General features: G+C 34.8%; 1 protein-coding gene and 1 long non-coding RNA gene across 3 annotated transcripts; one reads left to right on the top strand and one right to left on the bottom strand.

Annotated features, from left to right (window-relative positions):
- The first annotated feature begins 780 nt into the window (after positions 1-780).
- On the top strand, positions 781-9235 carry LOC108993922. The gene is made up of 2 exons (XR_004801690.1): positions 781-1665; positions 8978-9235. It is a non-coding gene; the product is annotated as an uncharacterized LOC108993922 (long non-coding RNA).
- Positions 2113-5721, bottom strand: LOC108993919. Of its 2 annotated transcripts, XM_035690879.1 has the most exons (6): positions 5486-5721; positions 5156-5365; positions 4945-5037; positions 4755-4850; positions 4080-4635; positions 2113-2748 (listed from the first exon to the last, which is right to left on the bottom strand). In XM_035690879.1, exons 1-5 carry the CDS (start codon positions 5672-5674, stop codon positions 4285-4287), a joined length of 939 nt encoding a protein of 312 aa, XP_035546772.1. In that variant the 5' UTR covers positions 5675-5721; the 3' UTR covers positions 2113-2748; positions 4080-4284. The 2 variants fall into 2 exon arrangements, with proteins under 2 accessions (XP_035546772.1, XP_035546773.1); XM_035690880.1 differs by lacking the exon at positions 4755-4850.
- Positions 9236-21739: the final 12504 nt, after the last annotated feature.

Genomic DNA, 21739 nt, shown 5'->3' with positions numbered 1-21739 from the left:
TTAGAAACATGATTAATTTTTTCGTTGGGCTAAGAAAGATTAATTAATTTAATTAAGAATGTGGCTAAAGTCCAGTATCTCGTGTACGTCCATCCTTAAATGTCCGAATTAAAATTAGTATAAGACTAGTCCATATATAATAATATATATATATATATTAGTCTACTTAACAGTTTGGCCGTGCAGGCCGACGATCGACTTGATCTGATTCTTAATTCATGACTTTAACATGAGTTTCTCGTTGCTTCCATCTACCTTATGAATGGCCAAATTTGAGCCACGATTCCACTCACTCATTCGCAAAAGTAGATAAATGCACGTGAAACTGGTCAAAATTATATTGATAATGCATTAACAAGATCTGATTAATAAACCCATCAACCTTTTCTATAATTCTATCACGACACAACTCGATCTAATATTTATACATAAAAGAAGTATTATAGTTATAAAAAAATTTAATCTACTTCATACGATATGTTAAATTTATATTATAATAAAATTAATTTTACAATTTATCATATCATACTAAATGATGTCAGTTTATACCTTTATTTTTATAAAATCTCTTTATAATTAAAACAATTCTCAAAAATACTAGATCGATTAGATGAGAATAAATAAATATATATATATACACATATAAATATATACATTGATCGTATAACAGGACTATTTTAATTTTAAAAGGACTATATGCGCCTTAAATTTCACATACATTTTTTCTTAAGAGTACCATTTATAAAGTATAATTCAAAGTGGATGATGCACGGACAGCAGTTAAGTTCCAGCTGGCGCTGGGTCCAGTACCACTACAAGAAATTTTCCTTCTCGCGGGGAGCGAAATCCCCCATTTCCCCTGTTTTCTCGCAGCAAATTTTCAGAAACTGCAATAATTACTCTTCACTAATCGGTCGAAAGTAAAACGTCTGGTCAGTTGATTTTTGGTGATAAATCATCAGCGGCCACAATTGCTGAACCTAACTCGGCGGTTCATCTCTCGCAGCAAAATCGCCTTGCCAATTTGGGAGAAGGGCAATTAAGGTGATGAGGCGTCGCAAATTTGGGGCGATTTACGGCGATTTTGCAGGTCCGTAAAATCCAGATTTCAGAGAATTTGGGGCTGGCCGCAAAGAAGCTTTCTTCCCAAGGTTGCGGTGAATTTATAGACGCCGCAAATTCAAGGATTTTACATACGGTGAAAGATCGAGATCCCCGCATTTTTTTTTATTCAACATGCGGTGAATTTGATTATGACGCCGCAAGAAGATGGTGCTGATCCATACGGTGAAATAGCGAGATCCCTGCATTTGGTTTTGATTCTACATGCGGTGAATTAGATTACCACGCCGCAATCTCAGATGGATTTTACATACGGTGAGCATGTATGGCGCAGGAAATGCCAATTAATATCTCCGCGCGCTTGCTTACAAATTTACAGCTGTGTGGGTTAATGGATATGTGGTGAATAAATTATAAGAACCCACTCGGTTTATTAGATTGATGGGTTTTCTGAACGGTGGCTTCAAACAATAGTTGATCAAAGCAAATTTATGGGTTTTTGGTTCACTGATGCAGCACGTCGTTGCAGGAATTTATGGGTTTTTGGATTCGATGGCTTCAATTTCTGCTTTACGTTATTTAAAGCTGATGTTCTTCACCCAGGTTAGTTAGCAAAGTCATTCAATATGTACTCAATCTGAATTGAAACAACCTCTATCGCATAAATTCCTATATAGCATCTTGGCATGCATATTGATTCTCCACCAATCATTAAATATATTTTATTTATATTGATTCCTTGCCCCAGTATATGTTTCATGAATTTACAATGACCAATCATAAAAAATTCTTCTTCTTTAATTTAAAGATCATGATCAGAAAATTAGATAGAGATGTGTAGATGCATCTAATTTATATATATCCCAATAGCTCAGTACGTACTATGTGACTCATGAATAAAATGCCAAAAATGAACTACAACCTTGGAGCAATATTATATATAATAAGAGCTAGGGAAATAGCATATATTAGCATATACCACTACTTCACGGGAATTTAGAAATTTAAACCATATGTCCTGATCATCTTAAATGCATATATATTATTCTTTATAAAAAACAGGGGAATTAAAGAAATTTAGATACTACATATCTATACTTTGCAATTTGTGGTAACAGGATCTAATTAGATTAAGCATTCTTTACACCACACTAACTCAGAAAAAATAAAGAAGTTCAAGAAGATTCTGTCTAAAGAGTAGTAACGTATGTAGCCAAGGAAGAATTTAAGCTTTACCAATGGCAAATTATCTTTGAGATTCCTCTCATTTAGTACTCTGCCAAGTACCAGATTTTGAGGACTTTTGTTTTAGATTTAATATAATTCAAACACCATACACTTTTTTCAATAATTATCATTTACATTGCCATCCAGATTTCATACAAAAAAGCTTGAATGTGAACATTTCATTTACTTTTTACATCATACATTATAGCAGGTTCCTTCTAATTGTCATGCAATTACTTAAATTCCTATCTCCATTTACCGACACTAAACACTTGATGAAGAATGTGTGCATCTCATTGGAATTGTTGTCAACATGGTTATACATTAACCTTAAACCCTATACATTAATTTAAACCTGGGAGTGAATCCACATATGTAGCATCCAGCAGGCTCTTGTAGTGTTGCATCAAAAAATTCCACTTGGGTGATTTATATCAACATATGCCATTTGCTTTCTACCTGAAAAATACACATGCTTCAAACAATTATTCATGTGCTTGAAGTAATTGCTGATGTCTACCTTGTAAGATAAAAATAATCAACCAAAAACTAAACTAATTATGCCAGTCATTGCAGCAAACTAAAGCAGACAATAATTCATGCCAATCATGTCATCAACAAACTAAACTTATGTCACTCATTACATGAACAAACTAAACTAAGCAAAAGCCTCCAATAATTCATTAAAATCTGTTATATCATCCATATTTCATAGGAAAATAGAAGATGCATCAGGCAATGGCATAACTTTTTCCAGTTCACTGCTCTAGGGTCAAGAATAAATACCCTTCTCTGTTTATCAATGTAAAACATAACAGTTTTGAGGCATGGGCTGCAGGAGGAGAACATATCAACCCTAAACCAATTGGCCTCATGTATTTGATTTAACAATAGTCACAACTCAAACCATCGATAGGGTGGATACAATTTTCAGCCCTATATATGTGACTTAAAACTACATATCATATGGCACACACCTAATGCACAAATTTGCAAACCTGTCCAAATATCTTTCCTATGATATGATATTCAAGTTCTATATCATATGCACTACATTTGAGGCTTAAAAATATGCAAGTATATAGCCATACAAAAAACAGGGGAATGAATGGTGGAAATTACCACCTAAGCCCAAAATTCCAGCAAAGGATCTCTTATATGCCATTTTTGTTTCTTCCACCCCACCAAATATTGAAAACAGTGCTATGCAATTAGTTTTCACCAGCCAGATTATAACTATGTATGCATGCAAGGACTGATTTCCATATAATATACCAAAATATTATATGGAATTGGTTAAAAAAAATGTATGCAACATTGTTTACAAAATCCCAATAACGACAAGCCAAACCTTACTTCAATTAAAACAAAACCAAGTTGACCCCACCTTAAATCTCATGAAATAGACAGGGCTATTTTTAAGTTTACCTAAATACTCACAAAGAGTGACCCAATGACCTATTGTTGTGAAGAAACATTGTTAGACCTGATTATACAAATCTCCCAATATAATGCAAAGGCTTCTAAATTCCAATAGTACCCGAATTATGCAAATGACAGCATATGATAAAATATCTGAATCTTTACATGTATATTCAACATAAATCTGTACCTATAGTCTATTACAGAAAAAATTACCAAACATTTCTTTGTACCTGGTATACATCTCTCAAGTTTCAAGGTTTTAATATCACTAGCATCATAACTAATCTTATAGAATATGCATCAGCAACTCTCTTAGCCATTGAAGACAATACATGCAATTTCTAGGGGTTTTAAAGCATACTTACAATGTTTTCTCATAACCTTTAACAGAGTAATCCCACCAAAATATTGTTGCCTAGGACATTTTATAATTCCACCAAGGAACATCCAGCAAGTACAACTAACAGTAAAATCCTGCACCCAAAAATCTAGACAACTATTAAATAAAATATGTGCCTGCCAGCAAATGGAGCAAATTATCAAAAAATCCCAGTTTAGAAGGCCATCCAGCTAAACATTTCCTGGAGTGTCTCTATTAGACACTCTTTCTAAATCACATTCGAATAGGTTCATCCTCTGGTCATACGATTGTTGCCAAACCAATAATTGTCGTACTTCCCTTTTCAAGTCATCCAATTCAGTCTTGTACATCATTGCCTCATTTTTGTGTTTCTCATTTTCTTGGGCTAAGTGCTCAAATTGTGCCGACATAGATGATGGTCTAGGCTCGGGTATAACTGAAACACCAAGTCCTCTTGCATAACCAGATCTGTGTCCTATCACATCTCGAAATATAATATTTGCAGCCTCATCTGTGCGCTCCTCAAGCTCCATCTCATCTAACTTCTCAATCATATTATTCTGATGCACAAATATATATTTTATCATTTATACCATTCTAGAAAAATATCCTACTCTTTATTTACTTATCTATGAATGGAACAACATAGTGCAAAGTTGGTAAGTTAGAGAGCACGCACATAGAGTGTTTCTGTCATGGGAGTGACAAATGCCCCTTTCTTCTTTGACCATCTAGTTTCTTTATAGAAGTTTACCAAGTTTGATGAGCTCGGACCCTTCAATTACATACATGAATATTAAGGATGTTCTTTTCTTTACACACTACCACTAACCAATCAGCTTAGATATTGAAAATGATAATAATCTTACCATCTCTTGTATTAACCTCACAAAAGACTTTCTGCCTGCTGTGTGGTTCACATGCTGCCTTTTCCTATTGACCTTATTTTGATTGGATATTTTCTGCAATATTTATAATGGTAATGTTAACAATACTCAACACATTCCTCTTTCCATTAAATTGCATCAAATGTAAAGCTGGAATATATTGTCAAACTGTTTTTTATACGTCACTTGTTACCTTGAATTCGTCGCTACCCCATCTCCCACATAACTTTTTCCATACATCTGATTCCACCAACGAGGTTGGTTTTAGTAATGCCTCACCGTGGGTTGCACAACCCATGTATATTTTATGAAGCTGGTAGTGAAAGTCATTGAACTTCTTTCCAAGGTTCTTCTCGACCATCTCGCGATGATTCCTTTTACTCCAATCTAGAATGAAATTAGCCTGCAACATCGTACCAAAAGACATCAGTCCATAGACATTAAGAACATAGACATAACATCTTTCATTTATTCAACTAGAATATCAATCTATTTTCTTAGTTTAATGCAAGCAGCACAATACCCGAACACGATTGATCAGCTCCTCTTTTTCTTGTGTATCTATAGCATCCCAAGTATTTTGAGCCATGGTTGCATGATGTTTGATAATCCATGTTACCCTTGTTGTAAAGAACACTGCATTCTCACATGATGGTGCCCTCTCACCATCATTAATCTTCAAAGGAATGAGACCATGCTTACGAAGCTTCATAAACTCAGTGCACCTAGCTCGTCCACGTCACCTCTGCATTGGTACTCTCCCTGCCATTGACATGTTGACATCAATGACTAACAACAGAAATAATCACTAAAGCAACTACTAGGTCCAGAACCATTAATCTCAAACGTATCACTGGCTTTATTCTATTTTCTGCAGACTCATTTAACCTTTATTGATATAATGCTTAAATTTAAACATGATGGTAATCGTTTGGAACAAATTAAGTATGGATTTGCACAAACATACAGCTAATGGGTGTAAAGATATTTGAATCTTCCCATTTTGATTTGTAAGACACTACATGAATGATTAAACTAGGAAAAAAACCTCTTACAGGGAAAAAAAGAAGAAGTAAAGAATATGTTTGTCATCTCTTTCTGCTTTGTAGGGCACTACCACCAAATTACTAGCCCCATCTTTGTTGCTTCACTTTATCTTTCATGCCATGTACACGTCCATCTTAACTAGTTCTTTTAAAGAAAAACCACATACTAAGTTCCCAGTGTTTATAATTGTTCCACATTTTTTCCAGTTGTTTACATATATGGCCAAAGAACAGCAGGCATATTAGAGATCTAGCTAAAAGAGAAATCTCCAAATCTTTTGAGTAGAACCACTCTACCCCCTCCTAACTATATCTCTACCTACACAAGTCAGTAGCAAAAAAACTAAATACGATTTGATGCCAAACTGAACCCACCAAGTTATTTTATAATATGGGGAGGATGAAGGTGAGACCAAAGTGTAACTCACTTTAGCATTAATATGGGAAATTATTTACTGATGCTGCTTTTGAATTGGGCAATGAACTGGAATGTTTATAAATTTTATTACTCTCTTCCTATCTCTTTCTTTGCTTAAGTTTAATGCAGTCACAAGCTCATCTATATGTTCTCCGACATTGTAGTTGTCATGATCATAATGTATTTATTTTTGGCTACTGTGTACTGGGTGTACCTAACAGGGCTTTGATCACCAATGTGTAGTGGTGTACTAGGTGTACCTAGCAGTAGTACATCAATTAGTTGATTTAGGATGCTCTATCATTAGTGTTTCCAGACTTTCACCATCCTTGAAATTCTTATATTCATTCCATGGACCTTCTCAAAGTCTTAAATGAGTAGGGAATGAATTTCAAAAGTCAAATCAATTCAACACTCAACCTAAAGAGAAACTTCCAGTGAATAAGTATGTTGAATGCAACTAACAATGATTCTTCAAGCATGCATACCAACATTGTACATTGTCCAGCCACCTCTTAAAACAATAAATATTGTACAAAAATCTGAGAGCCGTTAATAAGAAATTCTGCACAATTTCCACCAAAACAATACTTATTACCATTGTTCTCAGGCCTTGTATTTGGATCATTGCTAATTTCAGGAAACTCAGTACCCAAAACCATATCCGGGGGCTGTGTTGAGTCGTCCGATGATGAGTTTTGCTCAACCATTCGTGTCCACCTACACGGTTGCGACTGAGGTGTTGGACCACTCCATGTGCACCCATCACTAGCGCGTATGCGAGTTTGTGTCATTCCGGCATGTCCACCATGTCCTCTTCTTGTTCCTCTCATGGCTAATTGTTGGATCAAATGCTTGGAAATCAATTCTATATGCAACTGTATTGTAAAAGTTTCTGTCAGGTGAAATTAGATATATAAACCACTACACAAATCATTGTGAAAATGCAACATTTCTATAGGCCCATAAACGAAACTTTCTTTCCTCCTCTATGATAAAGCTGGATGATGTGGGTAATAAAACAATCTTTGAAACCCCAATATGATTAAGGCATGCTGGTAGACCCATAAAGAAACCTTTTTTCATGAAATCTGAATGGCAACAAGAAAAACTTCTAAAAATAAATTCATTTTTTGGTTTATGGTTGTAGACAAGTTGATAAATATACTTAGTATCATTTCATGCACAAATAACAAAAGTGGGTGAAAATGCAACATTTCTACAGGCCCATAAAGTCTACTTTCTAACGTCCATGTATGATAAAGCTGGATGATGTGGGTAATAAAACAATCTTTGGAACCCCAATATGATTAAGGCATGCTGGTAGACCCATAAAGAAACCTTTTTTCATGAAATCTGAATGGCAACAAGAAAAACTTCTAAAAATAAATTCATCTTTGGTTTATGGTTGTAGACAAGTTGATAAATATACTTAGTATCATTTCATGCACAAATAACAAAACTGGGTATATGGATTTCCCTTGCAATTCCACGTCTATCTCCTCATATTTTCCTTACCTTCACCAAGATGACATAAGGTCAGTTTATTAAACCCCAGTTTGAGCTCTATTACCGAGGTGAAATAAGGTCATTTCACCTCTATCATTAAACTGTGCAAATCCATATAACAGATTTGTGAAATAAGTTGATGATTTGCAATCATCTCTAAACTGGCCTCTTCACCAGATGATAAGCTTAGTTTGCAAACAACCAACTGCAAATTTGTGTAAGATATTCTGAGTTCACCTCAACTAAGAATAATAGAAAAGCTTAGTTTAGTTTAGCTTCACCCCAATAATGTGGGGAAATAAACTCAGGATCCCCATTTTTGTGAAACTCGTAAATAGTTTCATACAGAAGAATCTACTTATTATAATAAGTAGTGGAGATGGATGAATAAAAGATAGTAGGAAAATACATACAGGGCTCTCTTGGTGCTTAAAGGTCAGTCTGAATACAAGAGAGTGCTTAAAGGTCAGTCTTAATACAGGGCTCTCTTGGTGCTTAAAGGTCAGTCTGAATACAGGGCTCTCTTTCACCTTTTCCACCAATGAGATAACTCTTAACTTTCTGTGTACTGCGCTACTTTTGTGTAGTGGGCTGAAGTCACTTCATCAACTAAAGACTTTTAAACGTAAAGCTTATTTCCCTCCAATTTCTACTAAATATTTCATGATCCCGCGTATAACAACTTCCCATCACAAAAAGATATTTCACTATTTCCTCCTGACGGTGGGACCCATGTACACACGGATATGGAAACCATTCTTCCTTCTCTAACAATTAACAGCCCTTGTCTCAAGAAAAAAAAAAAAAAAGCTTCAAACAACCCGTTTATTACATTAACATAAAGAATAATCCCACATTTTTTAAGTCAGGCCCTTCAATGTTATTCCATTGAATGTAAATGTAAATCATTAAATTAGATATATAAAAAAAATACATACATGGACGTTAGATTTTCTAGTGTTTAATAGTATATAATTTTATTCTCTCTTTTCAAAATGCGACAGTTATATAATGTGTTAAGGCTAATATATTATGTCAACAGAGAAAGAGAAAGGCAAGGAAAGCAATCAAATTACATGAAGGATTTGGCCATACTGGGCGAGCCATGTATTACAGCTAGCACCAAGATCCCACAAAAGTAGATGAACCGCAATCCCACCAAAAGTAGATGATCATTTGACAGTTACATAATTTTTGTACGTACAGCTAAATTACTTGTGTCTTCCATGTATAAATCATCTACTCATGTATATATGTGTATGAGATCATCAATGAAAAATATACGGAAATTATTCTTCAATTTATTTCTTAACACCATTCATGAGCAAGCTAGCTACCTGATGAAATTAACATCTCATCCATATCTCATTAGGTTGTACGCTAGAATTAATAGTAATCAAATGAATTGATTGATCAATAAAATTTTGTTGATGGATCCTAGCTAGCTAGTTAGTTTAGTACTTATCATCTATTATTGATATAGAAATTATATATATATATATATATACCTAGTACCGCTGAATTGAAATTATATATATATATACCTAGTACCGCTGAATTCAAAACCCTATTAAAGCTTTCTCTCACTTTTTGACTTTTCTTTTGAGAGCCCATAGCTTTCGATCGATCTCTCAATTGAAACTTAATGCCCACTGTCAAGAGTAAAAAGCAAAAATAAATTATACATATAAACCAGTAAGGAAATCAAGCATTAAGCCCCTAATTTATATGCAGCCTCACCTAGTTCATGATATAGAGGCCTCTTCACCATATGTAGGGGTGTAACCGGTCCGGTCCGGTCCGGTTTTGGATAAAATCTAGGACCGAACCGGTATGTACCGGTTTTATATTTTTCAAAACCGATTACGCACCGGTTACCCTCCTAAACCGGTACTTCCGGTTTTACCGGTTTCCGGTCCGGTCCGGTCCGGTTTTCCGGTTTTTTAAAAATATAAATTTCATAATTTGTCATTAAAAATTTGTTTATAAAAAAAAAAAAATTGATTTAAAAAAAACTGTTTTATACTTTTATTAATATATTAGACTATATAATAGTATTAATATTAGACTATTGGTATAGTTATAAGTTATATATTAGTATTAGTTATAAACTTTTAGTGATTTAGTATTAACATTTTAGGTAATAATTTATAAATTATAATAAGAAATTATTTCATATATGAATATATATGTTATATATAAAATTTCACATAAAAATTTATAATTATACATTATATATAAAACTCATATATATTAATATTTAATATATATAAAATATTTTGTATAAAACTTATATATAAAAATATTATTTTTTATTTTTTTTAATCAACCGGTCCGGTCCGGTCCAAAAAATTCCGGAACCGGAACCGGACCGGAACCGGCCGGTTTTTACGTTTTAAAAACCGGTTCCGGACCGGACCGGTTCAAAACCGGTAAAACCGGTCCGGTTCGGTCCGGTCCGGTCCGATTTTCCGGTTTTTCGGTTTGAGTTTACACCCCTAACCATATGCATACAATTTCTATACCTTTCCAAACTCACATGATGATTGATACATTTTGCACTAAGATTCAGAATATCACCTGCATCTATTAGTATATCTCACAATATTTAATAGATAAAGAATCCCAAGATCGAGTACATATCCATCAAGAAAACCTGATTTTCCAAAAAGTACTTCTTACACGTATACAAAACAATCATCTACGTTGTTTCCATACTATGGTCACCTTCAAAAGTAGATGATTGATCATGTGTTATATCGGAGACAGAGTAAATTTAACCAGACGGTTCAACATCCAAATATTCAAACCATTCCATTACAAATTTACAAGTGAAATGTCAAAGTGCAATTATCAGCTTTCTACCAATTTATGCTTAAACTAATGCAAAAACTCGGCAGCATTGTGGACTTCAGTTATCCTCCCCTCCAGTTTCAGCTTATATAGAATAAGCTAAGTAGCACTGTGGTAAAAGAAAGATGCAATGTGTGAGTAAATAAATAAATAGAGTAGAAATAAATAATCAACTAAATATATTAAATGGAGTCTGAAAATAATATATGTTTTCACATAAACAACTTATTTTTGGTTTAGAACCCTTATCTATGCACATAAAGTCTCCATCAACAGACCTTTTTGAGAATTAAAAAACAAAAAGACAGAGATGAAGATATTCCAAAGCCCATACCATACCAGGAAATGCATTATATGTGTTCTCAAATATTCCACTACATAAATTTTTTTTTATTGCAAGAAGGCCTTCATTTATTGCCATAAAAAAGGTATGATGACAGTAAGAAGATAGATTAAGACGAAGATATATAACCTAGAATGTTTGAGGAGGTTCAAGGTGAAAGGGAATATAAGAAAATGATGCACATGTATACCTTGTGTAATCACCACGTAGGATGTTTGAGGAGCTTCAAGGTGGCAATCTCCCTCTTTATCTGCAACACCATATATATATATATATATACATATTAGTTAAAAAACAAATACCACACGTTTGACCAAGACAATTATAGAGGAAAACCACAAATACACCTAACAGGAACCCATTAATTGAAGGACTCTCAACAAAAATAATACCTAGTTGATTATTATCAATTAAAATGAATGAATCAACTCAGAAAAACATTGGACAAAGTCATTATCAACATAATTATATGTATATATTCACAAAGATATACATATAATTACTTTGCCCAGTGCATTATAACATAAATAGTACTAAAATGCTTACCTAATCATTAGAGTAAGTTTTCATGATCACCATGACCATCCTCTCTGCTTGAATCTGCAGTGTTGTCACTATTCCAATCACTGTCATCATCCGATGAGTCGTTACTAAGAAACTCATCTTCCTCAACTCTTGGATCGGGGTGGTCTAACATGACTGTATCATCAACTAAAATTGGGTCTATATAATTTCGATGCAAAGGCATATCTAGACATGTATCATCTTCCATTACAAAATGGGCTAGTGGAGAAAATTCTTCATCCTGGTATGCTTCATCCTCAATCAAGTGATCCTCATCCTCATCCCCAACTATTGTGCTGGGAATGTCAAAAACATTCCTAGTGGTTACCTTCTGTACTACTAGCCAATTTCTTCCTAAACTCGTATCTTTGAGATAAAATACTTGTGACGCTTAGCATGCAAGTACAAATGGCTCTTCCTTGTAAGATTTCCTAGTTGAGTTGACACTTGTAAAGTGATTACCAACACGAACTCTTCTTCGCATATCACATACATCAAACCAATCACATTTGAACAAATATACATGGCGCCATCCTAGGTAGTTAAGTGCAATAATGTCCATTAGAACTCCGTAGTACTCAATAGGCCTACCTTGATGGTTCTCAGGAGCAAGCACACCACTGTTTTGTGTAAGACGATGTTCTTCACACTGTGCTGTGTGGAACCTAGTTCCATTCATAATGCAACCAGTATATGATGAAACCCATGGGTTAGGTCCACATGCTAGCGCGTACAGATCATCGGACACCTCTTCGGGACTAGAATTACATAGTTGCCTAATCTGTTTATAATACACAAATGTTAGACAATTTAAATCACCCAAGTTGTAAGATAAACTAAATGGGACCTAAATTTGGCCAACCGTAGTTACCAACAACATACTCACACGCTCCTTGAACCATATAGGAAATTGACTTTCATTCACATTCTCAATATTATTGACACATTCGTCTTTCAATTTGTTGTGATGCTAACTGCATAATTCAACTTAAAATGTGTTAAGTAATGGGTAAAAATAGAAATTAGGCTAAATATTGTAAGTGAAAAAAGTCGACAATTTGTTACGACTTACTCTAGGTATTGGGCAATCTCAGGACAATTGTTGAGTACATACCAACATTGTTTGGCAAATACTTTATTATCTGGTCGAGTAGGATTTGATGCACCCAATGGCCGTACCTTTTGTGTGAATATTGAAAATTCAGATTGTTGACGTCCTTCACAAACATTTACATTTCTTTCTTCTCGATCAAATCTAGTCTCGACATTATGGAGATACATTGAGCAAAATGTCAAGCATTCTATGTGAATGTATGCCTCAGTAATCGAGCCTTCAGCACGGGCTTTGTTTCGAACATAGCGCTTAAATTTTCCTAAATACCTTTCAAATGGATACATCCACCTATACTGTACAGGCCCTCCATACAATGCCTCACGTGGTAGATGAATAGCTAGGTGCACCATTACATCAAAGAATGCAGGAGGGAGTATCATTTCAAGTTTGCAAATGATGATTGGAATATCAATCTCAAGACGGTTCAAGACATCTATAGACAATGTGCGTGTGCACAACTGTCTGAAAAATGTGCTTAACTCAGTCAAAGCCAAGCGAATGTCAGGTCTTAGGTACCCGGCAATAGCAATAGGAAGTAGTCTTTGTAAGAAAATATGACAGTCATGACTCTTCATTCCTGATATTTTACAACCATTTAATGTAACACATCGAGCAATATTTCCAGCAAATCCATCTGGGAATTTCACAGCTTATAACCACTCGCAAAAGCTTCTCCTCTCATCTCCTTGTAACGTGTAACATGCAGGTGGCATAACAAGACGTTGTCCATGTTCTTGTAAATGTAATTCCTTATTTATACGAAGAATCATCAAGTCCCTGCGTGCATTAACAGAATCTTTTGTTTTGCCTGTAATACTCATCAAAGTTCCCAAGACGTTGTCACAGATGTTCTTCTCAATATGCATGAGGTCAAGATTATGTCGAAGTTTCAATGTTGACCAGTAAGGTAATTGGAAAAAGATACTTGTTTTTGCCCAATTAAGTTCATCAGGTCGTCGCTTTCTCTTCCTTCCACCTTTGCCAAATAATATATCTCCAACATTATTTAGTTGATCCAGGACATCGTGGCCAGATAATTCACAAGGTGGCATGCGGTGATCATTATTGCCATTAAAATTAGTCTTTTTCCTCCTTCAACTATGTTCTGGAGATAGGAAACAACGATGACCCAAGTAACAATGCTTTCGACCATATTTCAACCACAAAGAGTCTGTGTCACCATTACAAGTAGGGCATGCCAATTTTCCCTTCGTGCTCCAGCCAGATAGATTTCCATATGCAGGAAAGTCATTAATCGTCCACAACAAAGCTGCATATAATTAAAACATTTGTTTTGTTGATGCATCATACGTATCAACACCATTTTCCCACAAATCAACCAATTCATCAATAAGAGGCCACAAATACACATCAATCTCATTGCCCAGTGCCTTTGGTCTAGGAATTAAAAGAGACATCATGAAGAAATGGTCTTCATGCACAACCACGGTGGTAGGTTGTAAGGAACAAGTATTACTGGCCATACACTATAAGGTTTACTCATATTATTAAAAGGGTTGAACCCATCACTGGCTAGACCAAGCGCACATTTCTCGCATCACTCGCAAATGAGATATGCTCTTGATCAAATTCCTTCCACCCTACTGAGTCACGTGGATGCCTCATCACATTCGAATCGTCAACACGATGTTCTTTGTGCCACCTCATGGATACTGCTATTTTTTTCGACATAAACAACCTCTTCAACCTTGGTTTTAACGGAAAATATCGAAGTACTTTGTGTGGGATTTTCTTTTTGTTTAGTTGTGGGTGTTACCCATCTTGACATACCATATTTGGGACAATCATGCTTGTCAACATTTTCCTTCTAGTATAGTATACAATCATTTGAACATACATCAATCTTCATATAACCAAAACCGAGGGCCCGCTCCATCCGTCGTGACTCGCGGTATGAGTCAGGCAAAAGTGCATCCGGGAACAAATCTTTCAACAACTTTAGTAGCATGTCAAATGATTTAACACTCCACCCTCCAATCGTCCTTATATGCAACAACTTCACAATGAATGATAACTTTGAGAAGTTAGCACATCCTGGATAGAGTGGACGTCTGGCACCTTCCAATAATTGATCAAAATTTTTTGATCTAGGCTCTACATAGGTAGGACCTTCACTAGTACCAGGTTCTCTATTGGCTCCACATTTGGAAATGATCCAAGTCTAATGTCATCTAACATCTCATCCATATCATCAACGTACTCGTCCCTTTGCACTTCATTGACATCGTCATCAAACTCATTAGCATCCCAGGATTCTTCCTCACCATGAAAAATCCATTCAGTGTAGTTTTCATCAATTCCTATGGTGAACAAGTGTCTTTCCACCAAGTCAATAGGATGGAAAAAGTTATTACGACAGGTACGACAAGGATACCTTATATTGTTTGTTGTTGCATGAGCTTGGGCCATTGTAATGAATTGATATACCCCTTCCCTATATTCTGCGGACCAAAATCGGTCGATAGTACCAATCCAGCTTTTGTCCATGTCAAAATCACTGTAAGATTAAAATAGAGGAGTTGGATAGTTGTCTACTTAAACTGAAGAAATATCATGATTAGAGCATGTCTATTTTGATAGTTTGCAGTCATATTGTAGAATGATAGTTTGAAAGATGGTGCATGTGTTTGAAAGATAATCTACAGATCAGTACATTATTAATTCATAACATTCATTAAGTTGGTGTAGTGCAGTTTCAAAGATTTCAATGCAAATTAAGCATTATATATATATTGACTAGATAGACCGCATATCTCGTCCTTTTGATTGAAGCAAAAAATCTCAAGCTAGACGTGGATTGAAAAGAAAAAGGATCACTCCCTTCTACATAAAGGCACTATACTTTCAAGTTCAAGAAGTCAAATGGTCCCTTTGTTTTTAATAGAAGCAATAATTTCAAATATCGGTTAATTAAAATTCTAACTATATACTGGCCTAAGCATACTTCCAAAACGAAACGCTTCCACGGCTATATGGAATAAAGTCATCATGGTGTATCATGGAATGGAGTGGATCTTTCGTATTATATAAAAGATATTGACAGCCATATATATATATATATATAGGAATATATGTGATTCTTATATATGTGCCAATCCTTTCCTATTTAAACCATACAGTCTGTACGTTCGTTGTGTGTTTCTACGTGTTAATTTTGAGAGAGAGAGAAAGAGAGAAGATAAGGCCGAAAGAGGTGGTCCTAATGGCTTTCTCTCCATTCTCTCTCAATTTCCAACTTAAAATATTTGCTTGTAATTTTAATCTGTTTAGATACAAAAACTTCAGCAAGGTCTGAGCCAGCTTATACTCCGTGATGAAAGCTTAGCCCAACAAGAAGCAGAAAGAGTACATAGACCTCTAGGCCAGCCTTTGGTGAACTTCAAGCAATATGCAGGATATGTTACTATCAATCAAACTCATGGAAGAGCACTCTTCTACTAGTTCTTTGAAGCTACAAAGAAACCAGAAGGAAAACCTGTTCTTCTCTGGCTAAATGGATATATATATATATATATATATATAAAGATGAAGTGATAGGCATGGATTTTGGCATACACACGAAGCTGTCGATGACATTGTGTATGTATAGATCATGGTTTTGATTGGAAGTGGCCGATTGGCAGGGCATAATAAATTAATTTAGAGATATAGTACTACTAGTACTGATCTTGTTGATTTCAAGCCTAATAATATCAGGCTAGGAGAGAAGGTATGGTGGCTTATTTAGGGAGAGCTAGCTAGCGGCACTTTGGCCATTAAGAATTCGATACAAACCTAGCTAGCTAATTAAGATGTAGAGGTAGCAGTACAACTTCTGTTATGAATGAACATAAAATTATAGTTCTGTGCGTGGTATAAAAGTTGAGTTTAATAATGGAATACTTAATCACAATATCTTTCTGTAGGAATCATATATTTAAACACAGAGTTTGTAATATTTCCTTGTCTTATGCATAATTATAAAGGGAATAAAGGCAATAGAGCACCAGGAACTCTAATATATAAAACCTAGCTAGGAAGAATAAAATTGAAACTAGGGCATGTAGGAGACAAGCAGCTCATATAGCAGAGAATTTTCTTGACTTGTTGTTTCCAAAAGTTGTCAAGTACCAAATAAAACATTGATGTAATAGATTCACAATCAATTTAAACTAGTATATCACCCAAAACAACATTCGCCAAACAATATAGAAAAATTTTAATCAATTTACACTTATATATATGCTAAAACTACAATATAGCAGAGAAATTTCTTTCACTGTTGTTTCCAAAAGTTGTCACCACAATTTGTAATAGATTCAAAATCAATTTAAGCAAGTAACTGAATATTTTTATGCAAATGACTTTACCTTTGTCTTGCAAACAAACCCAAAAAAAAACTAGCTAAATACATACACCCAAAACAGAGAGAGATAGACACAGAATGAAGGAGAGAAATACCACACAGATGCCAAGGAGTTGAAATAGGTTGCTGAAATCGAGACTGAGTGAGAAGCCGTGTGCGACAGTGGGACACGATTGGGCAGCCTATAGAGAGAGAAGGAGTACTGAGTGGAAGTTAGAGACAAAGAGTGAGACGGGCGGTGAATTGACTATAAGGGAGATAGAGGAGACTTACCGGCTCGGCGAGGAGGCGACGGCTTGCAGCAGGGAAGTCGAAAATGTCACAGAGAATGATCAGCGTGGTTTTCTCAGACCCTATTCAACGTGAAGGCTGGGATGGACTGATGGAGGGGGTTATGCTCTGTTTCGGTGGTAAAGGCAAGCTGGCTAGGCACGGTTTGTTCATGCTTGGTGGTGGAGGCTCACGATGGCTGCAGCAAAATTGGGTGGAAGAGTCGAAGACAGAGATCAATATCTGCGAACATGGGTTTCTGTGATTTTACGGAGATAATTATGTATGCACACTTCTGATTACAGGGGATTCCAAACATGTCGCCGCATTAAGTATTTGCCCTTGTTATTTTTGCATCTTACGGTGGAAATTATTTGTGAAGAGACTCAGTCGCCGCAAAAGATATAGTGTCGCCGCAAAAAATATGTTTTATGGCGACTGTGAAAGTCGCCACTACAAAAATGCAGCTACAGTAATTTATGGTCTGTTGCGGCCATAAATTAGTCGCCCCTTCAGTTTTTGGCAGCAAAAGCTGCTTTTTCTTGTAGTGACAAGTGTTGTGCATGATCTTAGCCTGAAACCTGAGGTGATTGATTCCTTGAGATGGCAAAACTCAGACACGAATTTGATGTGTGGAACCTTTTAGAATCCACGCGTTCTAAATATACAATTAGTCTATAGCCAGCATTTTGCATTAGTACGTGAGATCGGATCACAATATGATCACAAGTTTCAGAAAACATTTAACATAAAAATGTTAGCAAAAATTATAAGTAAAAGACTAGGAAATGACCATTTTGCCTTAGAAACCTTGATAACCCTTCTACCCAATTCCTGTATCTGAGCAAGTGAATCTCAGAGCACAAAAATTTACTCTGCAGTGCAGCTTCTGAATTTCCAAATTACGTCGGCCATTTCTATAATGATTACGTTGAGACTAAAATCTCAGAAAAAGAAAAAGATCGCAAATATGAAAGTATAATGTTGCAAGTCGAACCATCCTTGGTAAAGGTTGCAGTAGATCCTACTGTAGGTTCATTTTCAAGGTTGTTTTAAGAGCATTCTCATTGGATTAGCTAAAAGCTAAATCCAATGAGAATTTAGCTATTAGGTGGATAAATTGCTCACATTGAATTAGCTATATTCCAAAGCTACAGTAATATCCAAACTAATTTCTAAATTTGGAAGATACTATTCATTCATCAAATCATTTTTATATTATTTCTTTCTCTTTCCTTTTAATATTAATTATTTCTCTCTCCATTTTAAATGACAATTGAAAAAATATAATTAGAATACAATTACAAATTAATATATAATATTATAAATAGTAAAATATGAAAAAATAAAATAAATTCATAATTAAAAAAAATTAAAAAATTTTCAAAATTATTAATTACTCATTACTATATAATGAATAAATAGATAATTCAATTTGGAGATTTGATGTGAATAGTCAAAATTAAATTCATCTTATATTATTTTATTGTCATATAATAAAAAAATGGCTATTCCAATGTCGAGATTTATATAAATGGAATAGCTAAAAGTTAAATTCATCTTACATTCATAAAAAATGTACTTTAATTTAGCTATTCCAATGAGAGTGCTCTAAGATTTGAAACTTCCATTGTTCTGATACTCTTGCCTGACAGAAGCGGCTAACAAAAGAATAATATAAAACTGACCTGATCCCAATAGTAGGAAATGTAAGAAATATAAAATTCCGTTTCATAAATAATGGGATAAAGTTTAAATATCCTTTTAGAAACTGTGGACATTCACATGCTTCAAATGTGCAAGGAAAGAAAAGTTGACACGTGGGATCCAGCCTAAAAGAACGTTTAATGATCTAGGGGTGTCAGGTTGTGATCGTGTCATGTCAAGATATGTACATTTTACTTAATGGGTCAATCCAAACACGACCCATTAAGGATTTCATGTCAAAATCTCAAAAGTTAGCATGATTCATTAAGATAACAAGTTAACACGACACAATCTATTTTGACCCGTTATTGAATACGAAATATATTAACACAATACAACCCGACCCAACTCGTCTCAACCCGTTTGATTTAATTGATTTTATATAAATATTAAAATATAAACAATGCCTATAAATACTGACATTAAAATCTCAACAATACCAAATATGAAAAACACAAAATTACACAAATATGATAAACACACATTGTAATAATATTAAAGTTATAATCACAAATACAATAAAAATAAATTGTAAAATATTAATGTTACAATCTTTGGTCTAAGGGTATAAATGTAAATTCAACTTTCTTAAAGGGTCATAACGGGTTGAACTGTTAGTGACCCGTTAAGTAATTGTGTCTTACAGGTCAACCCATGGGTTAAGAAATTAGGCCTCTTTTAGTGCTCAAAATCGTCGCAAATACATATGATATTCGCTACATTTGATCATTTTCGGCGCTTTATAAATCGTTGCAGGTTCAACGAAATCCTAAAGCCGTTTCTTATCAATTTCGGCGAATTTAAAAAATCGTTACAAAAAGTATTATTTCTGGCGATTTTAGTCTATCACAAATCTTCCAAAAATGGACAGAAATGGCATTTCCATTTACAATTAAAATCGCTGGAAAAACTATTTCTGGCGATAAGTTTCGCCGCAAAATACTATTTGCGGCGATTTAAAGTCGCCGGTAAATACTTTATGTTATAACAATTATTTTCGGCAAATTTTAGTCACCGGAAAAGGTATTTCAAAAAATAAAATAAAAAATTCACAAAATAGTATAGAGAAAAAATATTATACACATCCAAGTTTTGCAGGCTTTACAATTTTACATTACACTATGGATTGCACTAATATTCTTTTCACATACTGAAAAAAGATCCAAAGTCGATAGTAACTTCAATAAAGAACCCAAAATCTAGAGTAACTACACTAAGAACTGTACCAACAAAAAATGAGTCCTGTCCTTGTCCAGAGTTTGGACCTCATCCAAAAATCCATCAGGATTGGATGGATTCTAACAACTGTAATTCCATCAAGATTGGATGAATTCTAACAATTGTAAATCCATCAGGTTTGTACATTGATAAAAATTTAAACCCAACCTACTCTAAGGTCAATTGCTAGCCCATACCTATCAACCAACAATGAAAGAGGCTGAAAACTTTAATGGCTATGTGGAAAGACCCATACAAAAAATCTTTAGAGAAGATCATGCAACTATCTCATACCTGAGGTGTCATATATTGTCCATCTCTCTTCAAAACAACATCAAACCTCCCTTTTATTGGCAATTCAAGGTCTTGTAAATTGAAGAAGAAAAAAATAAAAAATCATTCTTTGTCCCCAAGTTCAAATGAAATCACTAGCTGGAGTAGTCAACAGTGCAGAAGATCATAATGCACAAATATACAGTGTGCAATCTCCAATGTTTGTGCCCAAGGTCCTGTATAAACTGACTTTTATACCGTGCAAGTTCATAATGCACAAATAAAGAATATTACTTATTTTTTATACTCTCTCTCTCAATGCTCCAATTGTTGATGAAGCAATCTGTGAAGCCTCCAAATTCCGCTTGGGATCGAACAGACATTTGAAGTGTCGAGACATGCAACACAAATTTACCTACCCCCGTTCATGACATATAGGATGCCATATTTCTAACATGCATCTAGCATTATGCAATATTCGCAGCGGATAATTTTTTTCTTTAGCAATACTATGCACCAAACTAAAATACCCCAAATACTTAAAAACATACTCCATACTTAACGACATACTAAACAACTAAGATCACAATAATAGTCCATAAGGTTGTGATAAAAAGAGTGCTGAAGATTGAACTCCACCAATACAAGTAGTAATCTGAGGTAACTATTGTAATACCATCTACGTCGCACCGTCGCTTAGTCGGCCGTTTCCAGTTGGTCGATTCTAGATTCTCCTTCAGATCCTATAACAAAATCTACCATTCGGGGGGAATGGTAGTTGAGACTACAACAGTGAGATTTGATTACAAATCTCAGCAAGTTAACGGAAAACTTCCACACAGGTTAATGATGCATGCATGGCAGTAAAAGCATGAATGCATAATCAAATCATAAGTAATCATAGCATAACTTGACATACAACATAACATAACTGGCATAATTTAAACTGAAACTGAAGCTTAGCATGAACGTGACTTGAAACATAGCATGAACGTGAACTTGAAATATGACATGGACTTAAAACATAACATGAACGTGAACATGCATAATTTGAACATGAACTTGAAACAGAACATGAACCTGAGCATGACATAAC

The sequence above is a fragment of the Juglans regia genome, chromosome 6, assembly GCF_001411555.2.
Source record: "Juglans regia cultivar Chandler chromosome 6, Walnut 2.0, whole genome shotgun sequence".
Taxonomy (NCBI): Eukaryota; Viridiplantae; Streptophyta; class Magnoliopsida; order Fagales; family Juglandaceae; genus Juglans; species Juglans regia.
This window is presented reverse-complemented; position numbering and strand designations above follow the sequence as displayed.